General features: G+C 36.7%; 3 protein-coding genes across 4 annotated transcripts in view; 1 reads left to right on the top strand and 2 right to left on the bottom strand.

The window, feature by feature from the left end:
- Positions 1-3794, bottom strand: part of LOC110835522 (BRO1 domain-containing protein BROX) — a 61248-nt gene extending 57454 nt beyond the window's left edge. Inside the window, exon 1 of the mRNA XM_087343948.1 lies at positions 3576-3794. The gene's annotated coding sequence lies outside the window, so the exon portion shown is untranslated. The remainder of the gene's footprint in view (positions 1-3575) is intronic.
- On the top strand, positions 1074-8599 carry LOC110835525 (uncharacterized). The gene is made up of 3 exons (XM_022075818.2): positions 1074-1224; positions 4411-4551; positions 6091-8599. Exons 1-3 carry the CDS (start codon positions 1198-1200, stop codon positions 6235-6237), a joined length of 315 nt encoding a protein of 104 aa, XP_021931510.1. The 5' UTR covers positions 1074-1197; the 3' UTR covers positions 6238-8599.
- Pex6 (peroxisomal biogenesis factor 6) lies at positions 4233-23249 on the bottom strand. Of its 2 annotated transcripts, XM_022075805.2 has the most exons (12): positions 22442-23229; positions 21776-21871; positions 20379-20519; positions 17418-17620; positions 16421-16512; positions 14438-14602; positions 13599-13745; positions 13104-13329; positions 11690-11767; positions 10500-10639; positions 9201-9325; positions 4233-6036 (listed from the first exon to the last, which is right to left on the bottom strand). In XM_022075805.2, exons 1-11 carry the CDS (start codon positions 22952-22954, stop codon positions 9201-9203), a joined length of 1926 nt encoding a protein of 641 aa, XP_021931497.2. In that variant the 5' UTR covers positions 22955-23229; the 3' UTR covers positions 4233-6036. The 2 variants fall into 2 exon arrangements, with proteins under 2 accessions (XP_021931497.2, XP_021931495.2); XM_022075803.2 differs by having other exon boundaries at positions 21776-23249.
- Between the last annotated feature and the right edge of the window lie 68 nt (positions 23250-23317).

Raw genomic sequence — 23317 nt, 5'->3', positions numbered from 1 at the left:
CATGTAGCGCGCATGGACGGGACAAGAGGTGTGCACCGGGTATTGGTCGGGAAGCCTGAGGGGAAGAGACCGCTGGGGAGGATAATGTCAGGCGGGATCTATGGGAGATAGGAGTTGATGGAGAATGGATTTTGTTGGCACAGGACAGGGTCCGGTGGAGGGCTTTGGTTAATTCGGTGATGAACCTTCGGGTTCGGTAAGCCATCTAGTTAGTTAGTTAGTTAGTTCCTTAAATAAAAACACAACAGGTAATATATTTTGTTGCATACTGCTTTTACTGGGTTATAAAACCGTTTTGAGGTACATGATTATCGAGTTTTATTGATAAGGAGGTCCTGCCCCCAGAAGCCCTAGAACTGGCCCTGCTCATGACACGCGGTGGGTTGTACTTTTGTTTTGAACGCTTTCCACAAAACCTTCAACTTTGACTCCAAGATAGAGAACGTCGAGACTGAAGAATAAGCGTGGTACAGGAAATACAAACTTCAGGCAAGCTTGAAATTGTGGACGGCCCGATTTGCAATATCAGGTTGCAAGAAACTCTTTTATTGTGATGTTTTCACCTCAAACAAAGATGTCTGAAATTAAACAAGCTAATTCAATCGGGTATTTAAAAAACTACTTCAAAAATTTTGTCTCTCTAGAGTAGCGTTTAAATTTTAGGGAAGGGCACCCTTAACTCCCCTTTGCCTTCTGGATATATCGCCTTTGTTCTGATATCACCATATTTAAGAAGTGTCATGGCGGCGTCCTGGCACTCAAAGGCACCGTGACCCTGATTCGACTACAAACCTCGGCAAGTCGTGATTGTATCAGACTGACATCTTATTCTGTAAAGTGTTCATAAAATGGTCACGCCCCTGTTTTTTATTTTATTTTAAAGAGTTCAATCATGCAGTATTTTTCATTAATATTCCTTCGACATTTAAGTCTCGAAGAATGTCGTCTGAAAGGAAGGAATGACATTAAGAAAGAGTGTGTGTGTGTGGGGGGGGGGGGGGAGGATTGGGGGAAAAAATGGTTTGTTGCCAAACACTTACAACTAATTGGTCAGATATAATTACATTACTCTTTTAAAAATATTATGGATCACTTGAAGCAGTGGGTTGCTTGTATACACGTGACTCCACTCTGCTAGTATATGAAGCTCTGCAATGGCCTGTAGGACTGTACTCTGCCAATAGCAACGCGAACACCATGGAGGGAGGAAACTGGCACCAGAAGGTAGGACCACAAAATAAGTTTTCAAATCTTTGTAACATATTGAACGATACCGCGTGTTAAGGAATACGTGATTTAGTCCGAATTCTTAGTTTATTTTATATAATAAAGCATCTCGAAGACGCACAGAAGTACAAACGAAAGTTTTATAACTTAATAAAATAAATATTCTTCTATCAGTCAGGCAGCTGGCTTATCTAGGAGGAAATGATTTTCGGTTTAGTATTTTGTATCATGCGTTATTTTTTTTATTTTTTTAAATTCCATGCAATTGTCTCAAAACGAGAAGTTCATCGTCGGTCCGGCACGATTCACTTACAAAAGTGCTTGAAGATTTCGATTAAATTTATATAAGTTGTTCGGAATATTTAATTTTTGTTCATTTTCGTAAAATGTGGCCCTTACTTTAATACGAATTTCAAACATAACTTTATTTTATATAAGTGGCTTAATATAAACAAAATCTGCATATGTCGCAAGACATGGTTCTCATTAAGATAACTTAATAATAATAATATTAATCCGTGTCGTAACAGCCCTCTGAGAGCCAAAGCTCTGGCCTCGCGTTCACATGCCTAAGCAGAGGTGAACGATCATCCAACCAGATATAGGATGACGTGTGGTCAGTATGACGAGTCTCCCAGCCATTGCTAGCTTTCCTAACTGGAATACGCTACTCATCGTAGCTCCCCAATTTCCTCACAATGCTGGGTTGGCACCGGTACCATACACTGGTCGAAAGCTCATGAGAAAATTTCTTCTCCCCCGAGACTCGAACCAGCGCGCATTTCATATCACCGGTCCGAAGCACGACGCCTCAGACCGCGCGGCTACGACGCGGGACCATCAAGATGACTTACAGATCGTATTTGAACACAAGCAAAAAATAATTTCTGCCTTCGCAGTGTGAATATATTTGCATATTTTTGAAGTGGGAGCCGCACTTGCGAATTCTGCATTTGGACATACGTGTGTTGAATTCTACATATGTTAAATAAAACCTATTGTAGCCCATATTAAATAGCACGAACGTTTAAAAAGAGCTAAATTCTCAAATTACATAGCAAAGCATTCAATAAATCAGAACCTACAGATCTACTAGAGTGATCATGTTTACAGCTCCTCTGTAGGCCTATATATTTAGATTTAAGTTTGATGGTGTTAAAAAGATAAACTGTGGGAATCTGTCTAAAAGTTTTGTGTAAAACTATCGACGATCAACCAGTTTGTGTGATACAAACTCTAATTATGAAAGAAAATACATTGCATTTTTCTAATTATAGCGTGTGAATATTCAACTTCTTAAAATTCGTGTAAGATTTCTATTAATATTGTCTAATATTTTTTAAAAAAAAAACTGGAATGTTCTCTCGAATTTCAGTAGCCCAAGAGTCTAATTTCACTTCTAATGAACACAATTTGTTTTCTTTTGGCCAACACTCAACTCCGATAAACGCACTTTTACATATTTATACTACACTAACATAAGTATTTCATATCGAAAACTATTTTAAGTAAAGATTAGGTTATTAAGGAGAAGCGCATTTTTGCTAAAAGACTCGTTTTTTGTACGTACGATAATCATTTCCTTTTATAAATTTGTTTTAGTTAGATTCGATTCCTTACATTACTAGGCTTCGATCTGTTTCTAGCGGAGGTATTCAGTCAAAATACAATTTAAGCGAAATATTTATGACGGTTTGGTTAATATAAATACAGTACTGATCACACTAGATTTCTTCTCGAGTAAGAGTTGACAGGGAAGATTGACCTAAAACGACACAGAGTAAATATAAACCGACATTATCACTGACCTCTGGGTGTGTGTCTGTATGCTTTCTTTAACGCATGGAATACGAAGAGATGTATGTTACACATAAATCTAGTCATCCTTCCTATAGCCATTTAAGAAAAATATTATCGATGTTCACAGTCTGTCATTTTAGGCCAAGGCTCTGGGCAAAGTGACATGTCCTGCTATTATGTTTACCAATAAAGATTAAAGAACATGTCATTTTATCATGAATAACATATTAGGCACAGAGGAGATAAACAGATCGGTATAACACAATGAAAGCAGCACTTTCCTATTAATAACAAAGTAACATTCAAATAATCAATTTTAAAATATAGTTTTTAGTTAATTCATTCATAATTAAGTTTGAAAACACCAATTCGAGCATTAAACATATCGGCCAACAAAGGAAAATATTCTGTGCCATTTGAGATGTATACAGATTCCATACACAAGCCTAATTTGTCATTTAACCCAAAGTTGGCTGCATTTGTTTTCCTAATCATGATATAAGAAAGAAAGAAAACACTAGAAGCAATTAGTAATAAATATGACTTACGTCCAAAGTCCTCACTGGATATCTGTATCAATAAACTGATCACAAATCTCACACTGCAAACGCAGATAATCTTCGACTATGAAATCATGAGCAAAACGGCAGAAAACACTTATACACACTAAGCTTGAGAAACGCGTTCTCTAAACACGATGTTTTTCACTGGAGTAGAGTACCAACACGACGAACCTGACAGCACGAAATTTAAAATCATTCGATACATACATCTGTAAATGACAGAGGTATCATTTCACCCAGCTGTTTCATTCCAGGCTGGTCACTCCTAATCTGTATGTTACGCTTGAGATCTAAACTATTACCAAGATTACACACCTTGAAAAATCAAGTTCTCACTGTACCCAGCTTAATCTGATCTTCGTGTGCCAATTTAACACACTGATATTGTTAGGTTAAGATACACGAGGCACACTGAGGGTCCAACTTTCTAACTCAGATTGTCACAAGCTAGCTAATCTCGACATTGGCCAGTTTCGGTCTATATCTATAACACGTGCATACAATAACCGAACGTTAGCAATCCGCCCCTACCCTTATTTCAACCGAACGCGTCGTGGTTGAAACAAAAATGGTTCCCCCTAGGACATCCAGTTTCAGAAACTGGGCATAGAAGTGATACTATTAAAATGGGTCTTAAGAGAATAGGGTGTGAACTGGATTTATTCAGTCTTTAATTTGAATTATTCCATCAATGTTAGTGACATTTCTCACCTACACAATATAAATAAAAGTAGAACTCAAATTCACTAACTGCTGAGCCCTATTATGTAAACATTTACCCAGTTCTGACACACAATGTAACCAATTTTTCTGTTGACAGGCCTGTGTGTATGGCCTGATAGCAGCACTGATGATTATGATAACGACAACGTGCATCGATGCTTATCCTACATACGAGGCATGGGACATGAAAGAAATAACAGAAGAAGACATGAATAAACCTACACATTGTCAGTCAGATGTAAGTAAGCATAAATAAAAATTACTAGTGGAATGGCTTACTGCAAGCAATGGGTCATAAAAAATATCAATATTGGTTTCATTTTAGTTTTCTCATCCCAGACAAAGTCACCAAATAAAACTAAAAATATTAATACAGGAAATACAATCCCATCATTTGCCTAAAGACAAAGGTAGCAAGTACCTCTGAAATGTCGGCCAACTTGTGGCAAAAATATTCTTGATTCATTGTTTCTACTGGCTTATAAAATGTTATCCACATCTCTGACCCCATCAAACAACTCTAAGCCACTTTACAAGCATTCATGGAACTTCACGTAAGGCCATTCCCAGAAGGCTGTCATCATATTTGCCAATGCAATAACCTGAAATCTCACTAAAATATTTCCATCTACTCATTCTGATACATTACCATATATAATAACTCATAAAGTCAGTGGCATATCTACTGTTGTCACCAGAACAGGGAGAAAAAATCCTAAACAAAGAAGTTCACAATATTATTTATATTAGACACCTGGAAAGGGAATATCAGAAATCACCCACCTCAGAATATATGTTTATAGAGTTTTGAACAGTGACTGCAAATATAAAGCAATTTTTTTCTTTAGGCATGAAAGAAAGTCATTACAAAAATATGTGCACCTCTTATCACAGTATTTCTGTTAATATTCATAAGTGGAATAATTTAAATTAGAAGTGATAAATGTAGTTTTTTTAAGGTAACAAATACCACACCAATTACAACAAATAGCACAATCACCACAACTATGGCCACTGCCAATCTGATAATAATAACTGTCTCATAAGGTTAATAGTAAAATCATCACCATGTGCAGCCCTGTGAATCTGATGTAAATCTTACCATCAATTACACCACAAATTCATCGTCGTCAAGGATTAGGCTACTTACTCTGTTCTGGCTCCAAATGGAGTCTTAAGATTTAAAATATAAAAAGCTCATCATTTCTATTGATGTCCTTGGTCTCTTCTTATCTTGGGTTGATAATTACAGAATCTTCTGGGAACACTGAAATTTTACATCATTCCTAAATATTCCAACTATCTTCTATATTTACTGATTCTTATAAAAATATAAACTATCTATAGTCCCTTTCACATATCTGCACTATCCTCATGATAAGTAATCAGAGGCCAGCCAATTATTTCAAAAGACACATTTCTACTATTCATATTCTGCATAAGTTTGAAGCTGTATTTACTGGGACATCCAAGTTTCATTTTGTTCAAGCTTTTTGAGTAACACAAAATCCCCAGTTTACAGCACAACATGGATAATAAACAGGTCATATTTTATATAGAAAAAAAGGTTCTTGGTTTATGTACAAATAATAAGCCCATTCTCCACACAATCTCGCCATCTTTTATTTGGATGTCCAATGCTTCTTCTTCTTTCAAATATCCTGACTTCATTGGGTTCTATGTGACTTATATGAACCTTCCAATCTTCTGCTCCATTCTTGTGCTGCAATGTAAAGAAATCAAATGTGTAAGTTAAATCACTTTTCACATTTTACAGATTGAAGCAGAAACAGTGTGTCAAAGATGCGCCAAATCAACCAAATCAATAAAAGTATACCCAATGTGTTGTGATCGTAATGACAATGTGCTGGAATGGTGTGAGATATACCTGAAACATGGCATCCAGGGTTCAGAACCAATGTAACTGGCAAAAAAAGAAAATGGTAAAATACCTATCAATTATTAATGAAGGGATTTTAACCACTTGAAAGTAAATACAGTGCACTTCTCACTACATCCTCCATTCCATCAAGGGATGAAGAGTGATAGGATCTGCTTCATACGGGTAAACCAAACTATGAACATTCTAACTGCACCTTTGGGTTTTGAGATGACTCAGTTGGGCAAAACAAATGTGACATAATTTCCCTGGATTCCATTCAAATTTGTGCCTTAAGTAAAATAATACTTACATGATTTATTCTTGGTCATTTTGTGTGTAAATAATCAAAGGTAAATTATCTTGCAATACAAAAACTTGTAAGGAAAAATTCTCACCAGTCTCAAATATTACATACAAGAAAGAACCATTCTATCATTCACTCATTCACTGTGATATAATTGTGAGGTTTAAATGAATTGAAATTAAATTGAAATTTATGAGTCTCTTTTATTTATTACTCACACACAAGAAAGCCAAACAGACTCTGAATACAGAGTGTCAGAAAGATTTAAAGAATAAAAATATTTATTTTTATTTTTTACATTATTGTGTATTACAATTATGAAACACTGAATCTATTAATGCTGATAGAAGCTGAATAATAAAAAGTATCGTGCCTCTCACTATAAAGAGTGTATGAATTCATAATTAATGAGACCTATTAACGAGTCTGTGTGATGTACTATGCTTGTCTTCTACAAGCACAAAGTGATGTAATAAAGTTTATTGTCCTTGTAGGATTTAGTTCAGAGGTGCAATGAAATATTAGTAAGTCAAACCTATATTTTATTACAGATTTTAATAAACCAACTACTATAATGACAAAGCTTTATTTGATAATTGTTAAGTTTTGTTAGAAAGATTGCTTTCTTTGTTCGTGTTACTCCAGATATTCCACAAGTTCTGAAACTGTGAACTAACCCACTCAGAGGGGAATGGAATTCAGACATTTTAAACTCCATGTTCATGCAATTGGGGTGAACAAATGCATTTAACCTTTTCCTGTACAAGATTTTGTCTCTTTTGTGTTCATGAATTATAAATGTTAAAATGTTTTAAAGATTTCTTAAATTCTCCAAGACTTTTCTGTTATCCAGTTTTAAATAATTTGATATTTACAAAAACTTTAGTCTAATCATTCTGCTATAAATAACTTGTAGATCATTGATTATTCTATTTTACAAGCTTTTATATAAAAACATTTACTAGCCACCCTACCTGCAATATTCAGTGTTGCAATTTGTATGATGTGCAAGTAACCATTCAATATTCATATCCATTATACAAAATCTACAGATTTCATTCAGATATATAAATTATGAACTGTACAGGAAAAGTCTATTTCATAATTAATTTTATAAATGTTAAAAAAGCACACAATCCGTTTGATCTTGTTGCCTTTATTGTGATCATAACTGTAAGCTTTTTGACTGGTTCCACCAGAGTGTTTTATTTATATAAGATCTCAATAACCATTGTTTCCTGAATATAGGGCAACTGGGATGAAACACATCCCTGCATCATATTTTGGTGAATATGGTAATCTGAAAGGCACTGTACTTGTACTTTAACTATTATCATCCGCATGTGGTAGTTTGCACATGACTGAGCTTCCTGTGTATCACAGTAACATGCCACAAACCCATAAACCAAGGAGCTAGGAGCCCCATAGTACACGAATTTAAGTCTCTTATTCCCATATGATAAAGGTTAATGATGTGTATACTTCGAAACAGATTCTTCAGCATATCTTCATCAGACAGTTAATCATAAGACAAATTGTAGTAGTTTCATATAAACTTCATATGTGGTGATTTTATAGGGTAATGATCAGTACCAATTCCATATGAACTATTAAGATTAAACTGCATCAACTATATTTGTAATAACAGATTAATATGGGGATGACCTGTACCAGAATTAATGAGATCTTTTTGTTCCACGTTATGACACTCATTAACTGACCGTTCTATTGTTAATGAAAAAGAAATGAAATTATCTATTTGATAGCCATTAATCAATCAATTACAAAAATTTAGGTATCCGCATATTTAATCCCTGTATGCTGAAATATGTGTATATATTTTTAATTTTGAAACTGAGTTTCGTATAAGACATTCATTTGTTTAAGTTCTTCTTTTGCTGTGATAAATCTGAAAGCAAAACATCAAATTATGATAGTCTGTGTATTTTGGCAGGCAAATTTCCATCCATGACGCTAAGAATGCAATGGAATTGTTTGGTTTGTATTAATGAAAGGGTTGTTGTTGTATCTATAATGTCTATAAACTAAGGGCTGTGATTTTCATGACGAATAAAGTATGTTAATGTTACATAATACTTACTTCCTGTTTTATTCCTGACATGTGTCCCTATAAACATTGCATACTTAAAGCAATGACAGAACTATCAGATTACAAAAGAACATCTGAGACTGTATTTCTTGACTCGTTGCACTCAAAATAATCACAATCCACAGAATCAGAAAAATGGTAAGAAACCAAATATATCAAACAACTCAATGTTTCATGCAATCATGTCTGATGTTTATTACCGAGTCTTAATTTTTGACACTCTCCACCTATTACTAATTTAGTTACCTTCAGATATCAAATGTAAAAGATCCTGCATTCTGTTTAAACCACTCATTTCCAAACCTGGTGGTACAGGCTATACAAGAAATATTTTGCTGCTCTGTAGAAACAAGAATGAACTTATAAAAGAGAACTCTTGTCAAAAGGAAGCAGTGTTGAAGAATGAACAAATTGCAAGATCGTGTCACCTCATAACACACAAATGACCTTTAACACATGGCTAGATGAACCATGTCTGACCTACAAGAACTTACCTTGCTTGCTCAGTTGGTTCAGCAGCAGAGAAAGGGTTAAATAATAAAAATTAAGTTAATAAATGTAATGGCTTTGTTACTATATACTACATCATACTTAAAGCTTATCCCGAATCTGCTGAATGTGTGCATAATCCTCTTTTTTGACAGATGGCAAACTGTTTATTGCTTCCCTGAAGTCCACCATTCCAACCTCAACTGGTGATGGTACACTGTTGCCACCTGTAAACACAATACAGAAGATGCTGTTTATATATTCAATTTCACTTACATAGCGATCCTATTCACCATCAAGTCTCCTGACTATCACACCATGTCCAATGCTAAAAAGTACTAATGTTTGCTTCCTGTTACTTATAAAATATACATATGGACAGAACGAATATTGCACTGATGACCAAATTATGACAAATGAAAAGTGATGTGGTCTTCTTTGCTATCAATGACAGCATCCTATTAGGCACATTCACATTTCTGCAGATGGCCTATTAAGTTTGCTTTGTCTGTCTGTCCCTCTGTCCATTCTTCTATGGCTCTCCGGTCCGTATTCGGTCCATGGCCTCTTCAATTCTCCTCTTCCATTCGGTCCTCTGTTAGGTCCGTCTGTCCGAGGCTTTGATCGAGGTTTCGAAACGTCTTCCTTTTCACGGTGCAAGGTTGTTAGCCTTGCGACCAACCCCCAAACTGGAGGACCAGGGTACCTGTCTTAGTCTGACTTCTCCCCCTCGACCAATCTGGCCAGGGAAGCCCTACCAGTAGCTATGCTACTGCCAGCATAGCTCTTGGGATCACTGAGGTACTCAAGCCCTACGACCACAACAAGGTGCAGGTACCATTAAGTGGGGCCCTCTGTCCATTCACAAATAACAACTTTGGAATACCTGAATGTATTTTCATGAACATTTATGCCACTGGAGGCTAGTCCAAACTCATACCTCCTCTTTGTATTCTCAACATCTGATGCTGATCCAAAACGAGGTATTTACAACTTAAAGTGACTGAGGTTTTTGATTAAAATTGCTAAGAAATCAAGTAAAGTTATAGTTGTAAATGCATATGTAAATAAATAACATGACTGAAATACAAAATGCTTTTTTTAAAAATTTTAGCAAATATTTTTTCATAACAAAAATAGGTCATATTTTGCCTTTTTTGGGTCATATTTCGCTATTTTTGGGGCATATTTCTCGGTTTTTTAGGTCATGAACATCTGAACTCTATCCATCACCCTAATAGTGGAGGCAAGCAAGAACCTCTGAAATGCCAGTAAACTTCTACCAGACTACATGGTGCAGCAACCCAGAAGACAGCTATCTTCAATAACTGCAACATTTGAATGTTGAACAAAGGAAGTGGTACATTTGCAACAGTGTATCCACCTTGTGAGAATATTTACCATGCTTAAAGGCGTGAATCTGAGTCCTGACAGCAATGAGCCAGGCATGGGAGCACAGGGAGTACAAGTCTGCTCCAGTCAGTTTGTCTGGCAGCAGAGACACAATATCTTTCAGGTCCACATCACCCTTCAGATGAAACCTGTAATATCACAAAATAAATAGGTCAGGCATCAGACAGGAGCAAAGATCTGATCTTCTGTCTTGATGCTATTTTCATTGCATTCTCACATAAAGTATGTATATACAGAATATCACTAAAAATATATACAGTTTATTAATTATTTACCAAACACTGAAGCAAACAGACAAGAAGTGCATTTTATAAAATGTATATTACAGTAGGAACTTTCAAAATACCCAGTTTCAGCAACAATGCATTACTGATAATGACACACAACAGTCTGACACATGTTCTTGATGGAATAGTCAAGAGTAAAAATATAATTAGTGGGTTAGGATGGACACTTCTCTCTTCCTCTACGTTCTACCCATCTTCCTAATTATCCTTTCTGACATTTGAAAGGCCAGCTTTTTGTCTTTCTCTTCTCCTGACCCAGTCTTCCATTCTGATGCCCTGAAAAATGCTCTTTCCTATTCACTAAAACTTGGCCCATCTCCGCTCCTCATCCCATGCATAAAAATCATTTAAAAAATTCAATCAGATGTTCTGAACCATGAAATTTAAGATTCTGACAGTGTTGAGATGTCAATTGTGGTCTTCTGAGTTCAAATGCCAACACCGGGTTTCAACAATAACAATCTACGAGACCACTTAGCTTTGCAAACCAGAAGACCACAAATGACATATGTACGATCTTTATTCACGGCATACAGCAGTCTCAGTAATTAAGGTGTTCATGTCACGCTGTATAAAATGCAAATGCAGTAGTTTATAGCACGTTTCATGGGAACACAACCAGAGATCCTTCCAAGAAGAACTGATAGATTTATATGGTCTTACAATTTCAGATAATAAATCATATGTCTACAACTTCTAATGTGTTATAATTATAGTGTGAGTTAATGGTACAACATTATATGTTACTAGTACTATAACTATCAATGTCATTATATCAGAAATGTAGTACATTTTGCAGTAAAAGCCGATAAACCATTGTGCCCTTTTAAAAATATTAAATCAAAATATCTTTATGCAAAATTTATTTGGGTTAATACATATGTGACATACCTTCTTGTGAGCGCCACCATTATACTGAGCTGTGACTCTTTATCCTCAGGAACCCCCACATACAGAAGTTTGTCAAATCTGTATAAAATGAAACACACATAACAATGCACTGAAACAAATTGTGACAGGAAAATGCAGATGAACTAGCAGGCTGCATGGTGTGACATTATGACAAAGTTTTAAGACGATGTGATAATAGGTTGATTTGTGTCACCCATGAAAGCTTTTCCCTGGAAAAATAATTTCCATGGTCTTTATAATGACACACAATGCATGAACAAATGCTAAGGGAAATACTTGGACCTAGCAGAAATGAATTAACAGGCAATGGAGAAAATGATAATGAGGAACGTCACAATTTTTTAGTTTAACCTAAATAATTAAATAACCCGCCATCTGCAGCCACCCGCCAGCCGGCGGGTAGCGGGTGGCGGCGAGTTGCGGGTGGTGTGTGGCGGTGGGTTAAAAACATCTGAAGGACTTCCTCCGTGAATGTTCTGTCAGAAGAACTATTAGGATTAAACAGGAACCAGTTGAGGCAAGTGACACGACTTAGGCAATGTCCTACGTAAGTGATAACAAGCGAGCTACCCGAGCTGCATAAGCAGCATGGGGTGCCATGTGAAGCAGGGAATTGCTTGTTGTGTCCTACGTGAGACTGCACAGTCACAGCTTCCTTGCACATGCGCCTTACTGGCCAGCGCAGGGACTCGTGCGAAAATATCAAAATATTTGATCTCGGACTTTGGCCGCTTCCCTCTCCTGACCGCTTCGCTAGAACCTAGGGCAGCGCCACACAAACAGCCAGTTTGATATTTCCGCTTCACCCACGCAACTCACACTGCTCGCATTTAATCGCTCACATAGGACAGCGGGTTAAAGTGACTTAAATGGATGTCTATTCAAACTGGGACTAGCATACAGCCCAACACATGAGATATATCATAAAAAAGGAGGGGAAAAAAGTCTCACACATAACTGTGAGGCCTTATCTAAATTAAGATTTTGCAATCTGATATCACATTTCATGAAACCAAGTGACAATCATCAGGTCCAACTAAGCAAATTTTTACACTTCATTCAAGCAGCAACATTGCTAGAGGGTTAACACATAAGAGGATGCACAACAGATTGGCAAGGGTTGCGATACTATCATTACTTGCACACTTCTAATTTGTTGATTCAAGACATGTATTCATAACACAAAATATGTCAGTCAGATCGTATGCTATGTTCATACTGTATGAGATTTGAAGTTCTGTGGCAATGATGTCATACACAGTGTGACAACCTGGAAGACCACGACAGACATGTTAGGACTGCTGTAAGGTGACCACCTGGTGCAGGAAACTACCCACAAGCTACCCGAGTGTGAATGTGTTAAGAATTAAGTGCTCCTGCTGGTATATCTAACCTGCCGGGTCTAAGCAGAGCCCGATCAATGAGATCAGACCTATTTGTGGCACCAATCACAAACAACTGCGAGGACTTCTGAAGGCCATCTATCTCTGACAGGAGCTGTGAGACGACTCTGTCCATGACTCCACCTGAATCCCCACTTTTACCTCGATTTGGTGCCAAAGAATCCAGCTCATCAAAGAAGATTACACATGGAGAAGCAGCTCGTGCTTTGTTAAACACTAGAATCAACAGCATAACTTATTAATACAGAAATGTCAGTATACTTCTACCAGACTACATGGTGCAACAACCCAGAAAACAGCCGTCTTCAGAAGTGTAATAATCACATTACAACAAAGTCCACAACCCCTTTTCAAGTGACAGAAATATTTTGTTCTTTTATAACATATCATGTGTTTTAAAGCAATTCTCTCACATCTGAATTCTCAATGTGCCAAGAAGAAGATACAATGAGAAATTGGAGTTATTTATCAAGATTTCTTCTAACCTTCTCTGACATTCTCTTCACTTTGTCCCACATACATATTAAGCAGCTCAGGCCCCTTCACAGACAAGAAGTTAAGGTTAAATTCAGTGGCAACGGCCTTGGCTAGTAGGGTTTTGCCTGTCCCAGGTGGTCCATAAAGAAGAATGCCTGAAAATAAGGTTTAATGAAATCAGTATTATGACCACAATAGTATTATTCAATTTGTGGCTGGAAATTAAAAAAATACATATGCATTCAAATGTAATTAAATTCACAACAAACTTTAATCATTATTTAAATAATAAAAAATGAGAAAGTTAACTATTTTAAATGAAGTACTGTTACCAAATGTTACAACCAACAGATTATTATTCACAGGACTACAGAACTAAGATTAACATATTTTAAGAGTGAATACCACAGAAGCTGTCTAGTTAATACACTTTAATTTAATATGTATTTTCAGACACACTGCAATTTATATAGATATATTTTGAGATCTAGCATTGATTCACCATACAGACAAGGCTTTATCAAGGACTTAACTGCCAAAGACATGCCATTCATAGTTATTTTCTCCAACAGATGTGACGTGCTGATTCCTCAACACTGAATTCATCATTCTGTTTTTTTAAAAATTCAAATTTTCAATTGTCATTGAATTCATGCTGAAAATAAATACTGACTGAAACATTAAGTAATTACCATAAAATATCTATTCAGTAATACTCAACAGGAAAAAGCACCTAAAACCAGTAAGTTCACAAAAACAAAAATTAGAATCACAACAAAACACCAAAGTCGAAGTTAATATGCTTATCAAAAGTTGAAAAGTTTGGATTATAAACATAATGGCATGCCTGATCGTTGCAGCCCAGCTGCCAGTAGTTCCGGATGTTGGAGTGGCAACATAATAGTCCGCATTATCTCCTTTTTTACATCAGATAATCCTCCCACATCATCCCAGGATACCTTTGGGATTTTTGGAGCATCAATTGCTTCAGAGTATGCTGCATGCATGGTATCTGCAAACAGAATACAAAACATACACACGGAAACACGACAGTAACACTGAATAATTACGAGGCTCGTCCACAAAGTAAGTTTCCCTGGGGCCGTTTTCAGAAACAAAACACAATTTCATGGAAATATTTATTGCAACAGATACAGCAAGTGTCCAGCTATTTTTCAACATATTCGCCACCGGAATTGAGACATTTGTCATACCGTGGGACCAACTTTTGAATACCTGTGTCGTAGAAGTCTGCCGCCTGGGATTGGAACCACTGTGTGACAACCATCTCCGCCTCTCTGTCATTCTCAAAACGCTGACGCTGACCGGACAGGAATTTCTTGAGGTGTAGGAAATGATGGAAATCACTGGGAGCGAGATCTGGGCTGTAGGGTGAATGATCAAACACCTCCCAGCTGAACTCCTGCAGGAGACTTGCTGTCCGTCGAGCCGTGTGCGGCCTAGCGTTATCACTGACCGCACTTCACAGTCGGCGGGAGCTGGAATAAGAACCTCCATCTTCAACAGCTGCAACGATGCTACTGTGAGAACGCGGGAAGTGCCGTTAGTGCATGCGCCATGCTACGTCATTGCTCTATCACGTACGCACAGTCGCTTCGCGCAATATAAGGTTTGCTAGCTGTGGGACGAGTGGGAAACTTACTTTGTGGACGCGCCTCGTAAATATGCGCCACTTAAAAGACTCAAGTATTTGTGAAAGAATATGGAAATGAAGGTTTCAAGGCATGCCAGGGATGGTTGGGTTTGAAACTTCCAGATGCATATGAAAAGAAGGTATTGTTTCAAATTCTGATACCAATTTATGGCAGCACCATTCATACCTTGTTTCCCATAGTGATCTAACACACACACATTTTAAAATGCCCCTTGATATGACAGCGAAAATAAATGTGAGAAGACTGCTATGGTTTTTATTGATGGCAATAAGAAACAACGGAGCACTGTAATATGCATCATGGTGGGGAGCAGAAAATTTCTACTGCAAAAATTTATTATAAGTTTATGAGCACCTACATATTGTAGGAGCCAGAAAACACACACACACACATATACACATTGTGCGGGAAAAGCAGCGAACAGGAATGAAGACATACAGAACACTAACAAACAGAAAAACATGCAAAGGGACCAAATGCCCCGTAAGTCATCATGACTGAAATATAGGCCCAGAAAGTATCCTCACATGATGTGAGCATGTAGTCACACTGTGTCAGCTCCAAAAGTTCAATGACTAAAGGCGAAGATCGCATACTATCAATACCATCGTCAAAAGTGACCAAAATTGTGGCAAAACATCAGTGCTATTTGCAGATGTATACAGGACGTGTCACTGTTACAAGTGGTTTCAGTGGAAAGTAATTCACATCACATGTATTTTTCTAGTTAGCAATTCTTAAATTAATTTATGCCCTTTTCAGATCTCTAATAGTTTTGTTCCTACTGTTTGTTTCAAGCTCATAAACTTTATTCTTCATACATTACATTTTTTGTTTCTGAAAGTTCTACTAATCTGTCTTATACTTTCCAGATTATCTCAATTTGTTTGGCTCAGATTCTGCAACCACTGTAACTTACCCTGCTTCCTTTGAAGTAATAATTCTGAGTTCATCATGCTACAGTTCACTGTACTTTAACACACGATACTCTAAACAATAGTTGTCTGAAGTTTTGACAGTTTCCACGTCCTATTTATATCCACACATAATCTAGTTTCCAAAATTCAGAGAGACAGACTATTCATATATTGATGACAATAAGTGCTGTATGAGTTTTTTTGTACAAGTATTAATACTTCCAGCCAAATATATACCTAACGCTTCTTCAAAATCAGCCTTCCTTAAAGTCACATCCACACAGTTCTGTTCATCATGGCAGGATTCCTTCAGATGTTTGAACCGATATCTGCAACACAATATCAATCTTTTCTTCTTATGATTATATAAAATCCTGGCTTGAGACACATGGTGAGGTGTTGTGAACACATGGTTGAATATAATTTTTTGGGGGAGTGTGAAACCTGGAACAGAAAGCTACTACACAATTTCTGATGTAGTCATGACATTTCAGTGATTTTAAGAAAATACTTTTCACCTCTTGTGTTTGGTTTTACGCTCCTTTACTTTTAGGACTATACTCTGTATTTCATGATGCATTCTTTTCCTTTTGTCGCAGAAATACAACACTCCAACAGGGATGCTCACACACACTGGTCCTTTGGATCTGGATGTTCCCATTCATCATATTCTAAGGTTAATACTTAACATTTTACTACCAATCTTGTACTACTCTAACCAGAAATTACTTCTCTACACATGACTACTTCTCTTTTTATTTATATCTTAAGTATAGTCCGCGAGCCACGAGACATCTTTTTAGGAGGTGGGGTACAATTCTGTGCTACTAGCGGACCGAAAAACGCCCGCAGCTTAGACAGGCTGTACGTCGTGAGCTAATGTACTGACTGACTGATAACATAATGTTTTTAGGTAAGGAATACATCACCAGCGCATGCGCAGAACCAACTTTCCCCCTGCCACACAAGCAAGGGCTGACAAGGCCACATCTACTCTCGTGGCTCGCAGACAACAGCTATGTGAATAAAAGAATATTAAATAAAAGTCAGTTTATTTCTACCAGTGCAGCCAGTTGTTCTGTTGGATTATAACAGATAAGGTAGTAAACGTCTGTCCAAAAAATGTTGTTCACACATACCATATTTTTGCTAAGTTAACAAATCATCACATATAAGAATAATAATTTGTTACTGAAACAATTATGGTTCAAAGAACTTCAGAGATATAGCATACCTGACAGTGTGGAACACAAGGACTGCTAAGTCAGCATACAGAAATCCTGAAGTTTGATCTGCTACATGAGACAAATCAGCACCAACAGTGACATTGCACTTTCTTAAGAGCCACTGAAGTATTGCAGTTCGTTGCAACTTATTTGGGCTCTGCATGTACACCACATGAAGAAACACTCGAGCCAGTGCAGGAGGGACAGCAGACTGCAGATATAAATTCCTTGGGCTATATATATATATATATATACACACATATATGAGTACTTCAACACATCTTATGTTAAGCATGCTCTAAAGAATTTTTTATGAAAATTAGTTATGAATATAAGAATTTGACAACAATTGAAAAGGATATCTAAATATTAAATGATGCATTTTAGCATGAATTCCTTTCTTAATGGAAAAAGGAGATTTATGGAATCACCAAGGTGTGTGTGTGTGTATCCCTGTCAACATTTGAGCCAAATTACCAATTTTGATGAAATCAGGCCACTGGTGGTGCCCAAACTTTGTACATTTTAATTTACAACAATCAATAATAACATAGCAAATACACAAACTTTGAGGCAGAAAAAACACCAGAGCCACTTAACCTAAAATGACATATAATAATAGGTCTTCATAAAATATGCAACTTTTTAATGCAATTTTCTGCAGACTGTAAAACATCAGTACAGTGGTTGTCTACAATTAGATTTTGGCTTATGATAATTAATGAGCCATTATAGCTGCTAATGAGAAAGTTGGAATGGAGACAAATCATAAATATGTCTATCTGCATTAAATACTAATTGTAAGTCAACAATTAAAACACGGGAACACTCAAAACTTTGAGGTTATGGTATATCAAACAAATTCAATGTTGACAGAACCCGCTAAGTTCTTCCCAAAGAGAAAATATAACAGCTACTACTACTACTAACAATAACAACTTGTAATGTATTTATAATTGCAAGTAATATTGCTCTTTAACTTTGCGCTAGAATACACCATCAGGAAGGTCCAAGGTAGGCAGGAGGGTTTGCAATTGAATGGGACACATCAGCTATTGGCATATGCTGATGATGTTAATTTATTGGGGGACGATATAAATACAATAAAGAGGAACGCAGAAGTTTTACTAGAGGCTGGTAGACAAGTGGGGCTGGAAGTAAATTCAGAAAAAACTAAGTACATGTTAGTATCTCGTCATCAGAAGACAGGCGGGCAAAATTATCTTAGGGTGGCTAATAAATCCTTTGAAAGGGTTACAAAGTTCAAATATTTGGGAACAACAATAACAAATCAAAATGATACTTGTGAGGAAGTTAGGAGGAGACTAAATTCCGGAAATGCTTGCTACTTCTCAGTCCAAAATATTTTGTCTTCCCGTCTGATTTCTAAGAACCTGAAAATTAAAGTATACAAAACAATAATCTTGCCTGTTGTTTTGTATGGGTGCGAAACATGGTCTCTCACTCAGAGGGAGGAACACAGATTGCAGGTGTTTGAAAATCGGGTGTTGAGGAGGATATTTGGGCCTAAGAGGGAAGACGATGGGGCGTGGAGAAAACTGCACAATGACGAGCTTAAAAATCTGTACTGCTCCCCCAGTATTGTGAGGGTGATTAAGTCGAGAAGAATTAGATGGGCGGGGCATGTAGCGCGCATGGATGGGGCAAGAGGTGTGCACCGGGTACTGGTTGGGAAACCTGAAGGGAAGAGACCGCTGGGGAGACCTAGACGTAGATGGGAGGATAATCTCAGGCGAGATCTATGGGAGATAGGAGTTGAAGGAAACTGGATTTTGTTGGCCCAGGACAGGGTCCGGTGGAGGGCTTTGGTTAATTCGGTGATGAACCTTCGGGTTCGGTAAGCCATCTAGTTAGTTAGTTAGTAATAAATAAAATATCTAACTCTGGTAAAACTAAATCATTTGAGTATGATCATGTGCACATCAGCCAAGCATGCAAACACCCATGACTTAAAATGCATTATAAGTTTACTTACCTAAAATTACATGAATACAACATTTGCACAATAAAGAATCTGTGATTTGGGACAGCAGGTTCTGAGAGTTGTGCCTGGAACTCCTTATCATTTAACTTATTACCTCTCCAATGCAACTTCTTATAATATTGTATACTGCACAGCAGTCATTTCTCAAATAATTCTTTCAACACCCAAATTTCATGTATAAGGAAAGAGTTTCAGATTAATAATGCATTCTTAATACTTTGGCCACAAACATTTCTTAGCACCATGATCAAAGTATAAACATTCTCAGCACCATCTAGCAGTTGACTTTGTACCAGCATGATTTTTTTTACATTCACATTTCACATAAAAACAATTTATTTGAAACAAGAGTCTGAACACTTCATTTACTGTTTTATTTAACAACACTCTTAACTGCACAATCTATAATGGATTAATGAGAAGTAACTGATGATTTCTTCTAGTGACTTGATAGGAATATGGAAAGATGTGATCTTTGCCTATTAAAAGTTTTGTCCCAACATTTGAATAGAATAACTGAAGGAAGCCACTAAAAGACTTCAGTCAGAAAAGCTCGTCATCTGAAACATGTTCCTCCTAACAACAGGCGTGTTGCCATTGTGCCAACATATTTGGTTACCCCTTTCAACTAGACCTTACTGATGAGCTTTGGTCTCCAGATGCCATACACCATAAGAACATACAACATTTCCTGTTATTATTCAAAATAATTTGTTACCAATACCATTTTAGACTGTATTCAGATAAAGTTGTAGTGTTATGAAAAGAAAAATTTAAGTTACATCATGTCTCTACTTTAGTAATATGTCAATGTGGACTATGACGATTTCAGGTTCTCACAGTGGCAAGAATGAAGATGACATTATACCATGCAGTCTGAAACATCAATAAACTTCTACCAGAATACATGGCACAACATTTCAGAAGACAGTCACCTTCACTGACTACAGCAATTATAACTTACTGTAGATTCATTCTTACTGTTGCATGTTGCCACCAGAAGAACTGGAAGAGTACTTGTTTCCTGAAAAAGTCTCTCTACTTCATTAATGAAAGCGCTGATAGCTCGACTGTCTTCAGTGCCATCCTTGTCTCTGCATAACACCTGCAACATAATAAATTAAATGTAACTCAGCTCTGTGTCAAAAACGTGGAAGCTTATTTTAAATTACAGTATTCCCTCAATTTTAAGATGCACTTTTTTCATATTTTAAAATTTCTAAAACTGGGGTGCACCTTACATTTGATGGGGTCTAAGAATCAACAAGCATCTTTTTTCCAGAAGACCTATTACTAAATCAAGAGTGTGTCTTACAATTGATGATGTCTTAAAATTGAGAGAATATGGTACTTAAAGATCAACATACTATTTTAAAGTTTCAAGGAAAAAAGCAGAAGTAGATAAATTCCTATGTATGGGATTCTGAAGGGATATCTCTGTACTCATAAAAGCTCACTACCACCCACAGGTACCTCCATTTCAGAACAGTTTTAAAAAATCTTTAGGTGCCATATTACTCACCATTCTAGTGTATGTACTCATAGAAATCTGATATGAAATTTCTTTTATATATCAAATTTTTTTTCTCTACACAGGAAAATTCCTTCAGGCATGGGTAAACTGTAGAAACAGTTCTGGATTAATGTGCATCACAACTCTTGTACTCACCTGCAGGATCCACCTGAGACACTTTCAACAGCCATTAATTAGGCTATAAACTTTGCTGAAGGATGTAAATATATTTCTTAATGCTTCATGAATAGCAAGAAAGTAATATTCTGAGCTCTAATTAAACTTTATGAAGAGCTTAAAAGTGGATTAAATCAAGTATCTTAAAGAGCAGAAGCTAACTGGAAGCCACTATGAGACATTCCAAATGGTTTGCATTGGCAAAAACAGTAGAAGGGTGTAGTATCAGGGTTTGACTATATCTTATTTAATATTAATGTTCAGTCTAGCAAAAATAAATAAAAAGCAAATTTCACAAATTTAATGTCAGTGGATGATAAAGAAAATGAAGTTTATGGTAATTGTAATGTTAAGTTAAATGGTTATTTTTTGTGAGAAAATTGAATTATGAGTGGAAAATATGACAGTGAAGGAATGAAAACTCATGACAACTGTGTAATTGAATTTTTGAAACAAGTATGTAATCTTGGAAAACTACTTCCTCAACCTTACAGCTGGGAATGGTACCTTGATCCTGGTGCTTAACTAACATCACACCATGTGGAGATTGGGGGGGGGGGAGGAGGGGGAGGAGGTGTTAGAGATACAGATCCACACATTCTTAACATTAGTAAAAACCTTATTTCCAGCTTTAAAAAAAATACTGGTTGTTGACCCAGAGTAAAATATACCTCTATGTTTCTTAGCAGAAGAATACATGGGGCAAGCTGTTGAACCTTAGTAAAGACATGCTTCAGTTTGCCTTCAGTATAGCCTGGGTTTCCTCCCTGTAATTCAAACGAATTCACAACAAACACATTTAAGCCCAGCCTCTGAGCTACATTCCTTGCCACGACTACTTTACCCACACCTCGAGGACCACAAAGTAAGAACAGTGGCTTCAGTTTAAACCTGTACATATTCAAAACATGAGGCTGCACACATCCCAAGAGCTCATCTCGGTATTCATCCAGGCCAGCTGGACAGGTGCTTAAGAGTTGTAACTTCAGATTATTTCCTGTAATTTTTCCTTTTCCTTTGATGAATGCAACATCACTTTGAGGAACATACCCCTGCTGATCTGTGCATTGTACTAAAGAAGTAAATAACTTCATAACATAGTATCCATGGGTCAAACCTTGGTTGACTCTGCCTCCATAGCAAGGTCCTTCAATGTCCAAAACTTTGAAGCATAATGTCCTAACTTTGCTGTTTAGACAGGGTACAGCTGATGCAAATTTTATTAAGTCTATACAGAAAACATCACCTTTACGAAGAAAGCATGGATGTTGGAAATAACATGACAAAACTGCATCCAGTGCTATGTTGACATCGTATAACGGCTGAAGGAGACTCACTTTGGCCAAGGTTGCAATGTGCGGTACAAAAAGTTCAAAACCATCCAACTTTTCTGCCTGTACAATGTTATTCACAAGTAATAAAGCCTGTGTTATATTATAATGCAACACATTGGTTACAACTGCAACAGAGTCTTCAATGTCAGGTATTGCAATAATATAGGCCAAATATGAACGTGTTGTATCAAAAGCTCCAATTTCTTCAGGGCACTTTTTCAATTTCAACCAAGAACAACTGTTAACACCAAGGGTTTGTAAAGTATTGAAGCTTACTAAAATGGAAGAATCCACATTCCCTAATAATATCGGTTTAGCGCTCTCTGGTATTAGACACGCAAATGCATCCTCAGGAACAGACCACAATTCCAACTTTAACGTCTTTTTCTCTCTACGATGTCTCGCAATATAATAAGTGGACAACAAAGGAAAAATTGAGTGGGGATATTTGGGCAACAAAATTGTCGTAGTAAATTTCAGTACACTGAGTAATGAATCCACATTTATATCAGGCATCTTAATTTAGATAAAGTTACAGCTCATCACATTTAAAACACCAGAATAAACCACCAACACTGGAGATATATTACGTATACAAAAACCATGGGCAGGAGCTGTGAAGTTTTCTGTCAATGGTAACACATGCGCCAAAAAAATTTGGTGAAATATGCCAGCTAACTGAAATATATAATTCCATAGGCAGCATTTGGAAACTACGCACTTATATATTTACAATCAGAATCTGATAATATTAAATTACGTCTATCTGTCTATGTCACATAATAAAAAACGAAATACAAAAGTAACAGGCTTTCGTGTTTCAAGGATAGACATATACACAATATCAACGGGGTATTTAGCACAGATGTGCATCAATCT

Source organism: Zootermopsis nevadensis, unplaced genomic scaffold (genome assembly GCF_977971745.1).
Source record: "Zootermopsis nevadensis isolate Lab colony 2312 unplaced genomic scaffold, Znev_1.0 Znev_ptg000007l, whole genome shotgun sequence".
Taxonomy (NCBI): Eukaryota; Metazoa; Arthropoda; class Insecta; order Blattodea; family Termopsidae; genus Zootermopsis; species Zootermopsis nevadensis.
This window is presented reverse-complemented; position numbering and strand designations above follow the sequence as displayed.